The sequence below is a fragment of the Cheilinus undulatus genome, linkage group 2 (genome assembly GCF_018320785.1).
Source record: "Cheilinus undulatus linkage group 2, ASM1832078v1, whole genome shotgun sequence".
In the NCBI taxonomy this organism is placed as follows: Eukaryota; Metazoa; Chordata; class Actinopteri; order Labriformes; family Labridae; genus Cheilinus; species Cheilinus undulatus.
Window position 1 is genome coordinate 28,964,843 of NC_054866.1, and position 6,112 is coordinate 28,970,954.

At 37.8% G+C, this 6,112-nt stretch overlaps 1 protein-coding gene across 3 annotated transcripts in view; it reads left to right on the forward strand.

Annotated features, from left to right (window-relative positions):
* The window catches only part of kmt2a (lysine (K)-specific methyltransferase 2A), a 62,004-nt gene extending 57,179 nt beyond the window's left edge, over positions 1–4,825 (forward strand). For all 3 annotated transcript variants that reach the window (XM_041803572.1, XM_041803581.1, XM_041803588.1), the window contains exon 34: positions 207–4,825. In XM_041803572.1, the coding sequence (XP_041659506.1) occupies positions 207–482 (276 nt within the window). In that variant the 3' untranslated portion in view covers positions 483–4,825. The remainder of the gene's footprint in view (positions 1–206) is intronic.
* Positions 4,826–6,112: the final 1,287 nt, after the last annotated feature.

Sequence of the window (6,112 nt, forward strand, 5' to 3'; positions counted from 1 at the left end):
ACTACGTCACAGCAATCCATACAGATAAATGAGTAACATCTGGACACATAACCTGATCTGTTAATATGCAAATAATTGTGCATGCTCTGACTTGAATCTGATTTGTCTGCAGTTGGAAGAAAAGCCATCAAATGTCAGTTTAATTTGACTCGCACATTATTGGTGGGTAAAATCAATCATTTAAGCCTTGTTTTATTTTCTCAAAGGGGATTGGCTGTTACATGTTTCGCATCGATGACTATGAAGTAGTAGATGCCACAGTGCATGGCAACGCTGCCCGCTTCATCAACCACTCCTGTGAGCCCAACTGCTACTCTCGGGTCATCATTGTGGACAGCCAGAAGCATATCGTCATCTTTGCTTCTCGCCGCATCTACTGTGGAGAGGAGCTCACCTACGACTACAAGTTCCCTATAGAGGATGCCAGCAACAAGCTGCCCTGCAACTGTGGAGCGAAAAAGTGTCGCAAGTTCCTCAACTGAGGCTCTGTTTTTCAGCGATTGAAAGAGGACTGCAGGTCTGCTGAGCGGAGGGCTCCATAGAAGGGTTCGCTGTGGCTTCACACTGATTCAAGCAGGTCCACACTTTACAACAGGGCCTGAGCTCTGCTGGTGTTTGCAGATCACAGCAAAGACAGACCGTACTGTATATACAGAACAGGCCATTTCGGAGGAGGGGCCATTTGTAGAAATTCCAACATATTGTGCCTCCTTTTCTCTCATTTAAATTTGGCTAGGGAAGCTCCACCTTCAGAGGTGTGTAATGAAACGGTTTGAGCCTTCACATCATTGCAATATTAACTCTAATTTACATTTGGGTGACAAAGTTACTCATTCATAATGTTTTTACATTGGCCCATCCTCCTTAATTTTCTATAATATGTTATGGTCCACTACTGCTGAGATGTGAACAAAAAAATCAAAGAACTTGGTTCCATTTTACACCAAAGTGCAATTTGTTGTTGGGATTTGGAAGAGTAATTTTAAAAGAAAGAAAAATTAGAACCTTATTAGAATTCCTTTTTCTTTTTTAATCTCAGTGTCAGCTTTTATTGATGCACATCTCCTTGTCTGAATGTGCCCTGATGCCTTCAGAGCTGATGTTAATTGGTGGAACCCTCCCCTGACTGGGCTTTTTTGTTTTTCAAAAAGCTGGGGACACTGTAAATAGGAGCTGCTAAAGCAGCGTGATGCGAGCTGTACAGGTGGTAACACTAGGGGGAGCAGTGACCACAGAGACAGAGCAAAAAGACACAAGAGGGGTAGAAATAAAGATATGTTTGATAAAAAAGGTTAGGTTGACATAATGGCTATATCATTTAGTGATACCAGCCCCTGCATTTAGATGGAACGGTAGTCTGACACCTTGGTAGCTATGTAGACGTGTTGTTGATGGGATTAAGCCTCTGGCCTGAGAGAGTGAGGCAGCTTGAGACTCTGGTGGACTGACAGGGACTGGAGAACCCTGCTGATGTGCTTTAGTAGATATTTGTTATTAATTTTTGGAGTTGTGATCCTGTAACAGCCATGGATCTGATATAAACAAACAAGTGTTTGTGCATGCTGTTGTTATCTTCAGACTTGTTATTGGTATAAGCTTGGACCTTTGAGTCACGTTCCAAATTACAGCAGCAAACAGAACCAAACATGTCGCCCTTGAATTGAATTTCACAAAGCTTGTTTTCCTCTTGGCCTATTTTGATAACCGTTACTATGTAATATGTGTTTTTTTATTTGTATTAAGTCTTTTAAAATCTGTTATCTGTCTTTTATTACGGACAGGGAAATAATCATGCTTGCTTTTAAGAAAACATGTAAATAATGTATATTTTTCTACAAAAAGACTTAAAAGCACTCACTAGTGAATAGCACTTAATGATGGTATTTATATTTTTAAAAAAATCGTATTTATTTTATTGCCATTTTGTAGGAAATAGAGGTTTACAAACACTAATGCTTGGTCTCTATGTTTTGTATTCCGCTGCCTTTTTCGAGTTTTTTTTCTTTATATCATGTTTTTTTTTCTTTCTTTTTTTAATTTGTAGTCTGAATGTTTTCTTTGATTCCAAAGACTGACACTGGTCTGTGGCTTGGTCCCTTCTTTAGTTCAGTCCACCAGTAGCTCTTTTATCTATCCAAGGCCATTGGGTCAGAGCTGACAGGTTCTCTACATTGTTTGTGTTATAGCTGGCAGTACGGCAGTTCGTGTGAACTATTATTATGCACTTGAGAGAGTTAAGATTGTTGATCCAGAACAGATATCTCCTCTCTCCAGCCTTATCTTCTCCACACCACTTCAAGCCAAGAATCAAGCCCACTTTTACAAAGTCACTTCAAAATGATTCGGCTTTTTGTATCACTAATCAATAATTGTTTGGCAGGCATGCAGCCGATTGGCATATGAATAAATTTAACTCAAGTCCCTTCATTTTAACCAGTTTGTCTCTACAAAGACTCCATTTTTAATAAAGAGGTGCCTTTATTTTAATGCTCCAACACCATCTGTCACACATCCATTAAGCCACCACTTTATAAGGAAAAATCATTCATTCCCCTAAGAACTTCTCAGTTTGTAACAATCACTTTCATTCTTTCATTCAGTCCTTTGTTCAGTTAAATTATTTTCTCTATAACAAGCCTTTTTGGACTGACAGGTTCCTCTATGTGACCACATGACTTTGCCATAGTTCTTGAATAAAGTTCCTTTTTTATATTTTGAATGTCCGCCATTCATGCTGATAGGTCGTCACTCCCACAATGCTCCTGGTCGTAAACCCGAACCACTCATGGTTTTGGTACTTTTGCAGTGACAAAGGCACTGACTAGGCATAGGAAAACACCTCACCTCTCTTTCAACAGGCAGATGCAACTCCAATGCTGAAAACACAAGCACACATAGCCACTTAGGAAGTTTGTGCATGAGGCCCTGATATAAAATCTAAGCTTGGTCAACTTGGATTGGTCCAGAATAATCCTGAAAGCGGCAGATGAGGCTCTAGCAAAGTGCACTTGACTCTTTCTTTTCTGCAACAAAGTGAAGGCAGGGACCACACCAGCAGTCCGTTCCTTCCCGAAGGGGTAGTGTGTGCAAAGCCTGTGCTGTGCTTTTACATTTAGGGTCTTGGACTCAGTCTTGAAGGCCCATTTTATTAACTGACAGGCTGGCTATGCGGTTGTACAGCTGCACCTTCATCGGGCTGGCTGGGTTCTGCTGCTAAGGTCAACAATGAATGTATATTCCTCCTCAGCATCATCAGATGATGATGATGTCGATTTTTGTCAGCTACATTTTGTTTTCAGTTCGTGTGTCAACTAGTAGATAAGACCTCATACTGGGCGTCAGCAGCAGAATAATCCAGAAGTGTGAACAGTGATGGCATTTCTGTCTGTAGGACATCTTGTTTGTACTGGGTTAGCTCCAAACTCAACGCTAGCATCGTTAACAACATTTTAACCGATGCAAAGGGCTCTGTCTACGACTTTCACTTCTCAAGATCTACTTCTAATGAGGGTCAGATGGTTCAGTGATCAATAACTCATTTGTTTCTCTGATATACAATAAGGGAACGGTCTCTGTTGTTTCTTTGGAATTCATTTACCACGCCACACCAGTGGCCCTTCTCCGTCATTCTCTGTAATTATAGTATAAATACATAACAATATTATACGGAAACATGCATAGCAATTTCTTGTACTTTAGTATCTATACAATATATGGAATGGACAGACAAACTTAGTTACAGTAGCAAAACAGCAGATTTATAATGGTTAATAGCAATGTTTCAATGTACTCTATAATGGTTTTGTGTTGCAGTACTATCAGATGAAACTAACGTGCATCATTCTTTTGTATATTAATATCCGGTTCCAGTTTTGCCGTGCCTGTGTGCGCTCCTTCCCTTGCAAGGAGCGCTGCAGTTTAACTTTTTCATTTCTTTCTGGAAAGGAACGGTTTTTATGTGATCAGAAATGTAACTGTATTAATGTGGTTGTGAACTTTATTGGGGTCAGCCATTCTGTTTTATTTTTGTTTGTTTTTTTCCCCTCTGGTTGTTGTAGTGAATGTTTTTTTCTGTTTATTTCTTTGTATGTTTTAACAGGGACTTATAGATGGCTTACTTGATGTGCTATAAATTAAGAGTTTGGTTTGTGGAGACTAAACGGAAAGATCCCACCAAAATGGTGTTTTTCATTTTGGGAAGAAAAAAAAAAAAAACCTCTCTTGTCTCCAAGATCACCACTCTCTCCTCCGAAGCTTTTGTTATACTTATCTAGTACTGTTTTTATAGAAAGTCATAATGCTGAAGTAATGCTGATGTTGAAAACATTTAATTTATTTATTTTGTGCAACATCCACCCTGAATCGTTCTTTTTACAAGTCAAGGTTTGGGAGAGCTAGGAAGAGTACGTAACGTGTGTTTGTAATTTTCTAATAGTTTCTTGTTTATAGAAGTTATCAGCCTGGGTGGGGATGTTGTGACGGGGAAGCTGATGGTAGGATGAACAAAAAAAAGAGGGATCGTGGATCATGAACAGGCTCGTTTTTATGCCTTGAACATACCTTTGTCTTATCAATATTCCTCCTGCTCTCTGTAATAACTGTCAACAGTCATTTTTTTTCCTGTTTTAACAGTGTTATTTCAATACACAATAACAAAATGAAGGAAAACCACAACCGTGAAAATGAACCACAAACTACTTGGTTGAATGTATAATTAGGACACAAAGTTGTACATAAGTGTAAAAAGAAAAGTTTCTAATCATGTTTATTTTCTATGCACTTTTTTATTTAAGTGATAGTTTAAATAATAAACATGTCTCCTTTACTCTTGTTGTCTCTTGTCCTGTTTACTTAACGACAGCAGCCATCAGTAAAAGAAAAGCCAATAATCAGTACAATAAAATCATAATAGTCAGTTAGTAGCTCTGCTGGAGATAAACCTAAGTACTTTATGGAGGATTAGGAACACAAGGGTGGAGGAAGAAATCACATGATCTTACATAGACCTATTGATCATTAATAATTAATCTTACATGTAGCAATTGAAATGACAATAAACACTTAACTGTTTCTTGCTGACAGATTCTTACTGTTATGTATCTAATACAATTTAACAATAGAAATAACTGATTACCTCTGAACAATCAGTACAGCCACCCTAAATGTTCCTAAGCCCCCCAAGCCTCTAATTACAATAAAAACAGTGACTAAATCAATTAAGGAATGCACCACACCATTACGTTACTTTCTATTCCATGCATATACTGTCTCTTCAGACAGGAATAATCTACTTTTATATTGAAAGCATGGACAGTAACTTAAAAGCCAACTCTTTAACCCAATTTAACCCACCTGCAGAGTGTCTTCCGAAGAAAGCAGGGAAAGAAGAGAGTGATCCAGAGAATATGTCGTGATAAATGCTCTACAACTAATTACAAATGGGCTAATTAAGCCTTTTAAGGGGTTATTTAAGAAAATGGTGTGCATCATTATTAATATAATTCCATATAATATTAGATTAAGAAGAATATGGGATAGTATTCTTCGTTATACATTCATTTATGAATATTGTTTTTTTTTAATATATGTCATTGTAAATTCAGATAAATTATGTGAACTATTGTTAACATACTACTGATTTTATGTATCTACATAATATATGAGAACATTACAGCTTCTTGAAGACAACAGCCAACCTTTTTCTGGTCGTAAATATAATTACTAGTCTGCAAAAAGAAAAGAAAAAACAAAAAAACAATAAGAACAGCAAATTTCCATCTTGATTTATCTACCATGTTTTAGCTGTTGAAGGTATTGTTACTTTATCTTCCTTTTAGTCACAAGTTTTGTCTTTTATTTGTGGTTAACCCTTTTAGCTTTGAACACTATGGTCACTTTAAGGAAGTAGGCTGACTGACTCACTGTAAACTAGTGGTGAAAAGATAAACCGATATACAGTTCTTCTGCCCCTCAGAAATTAAGCCACGTGGACTTAATATGAAGGAGGGATAACTTTCAACACTTCTGCCTGTCTGTACGCTTTGGAGAAAGGCGATAAAAGACAATGGCAGCACGTAAATCTCATCTGGCACACTAGTGTAATTTGGGTTCT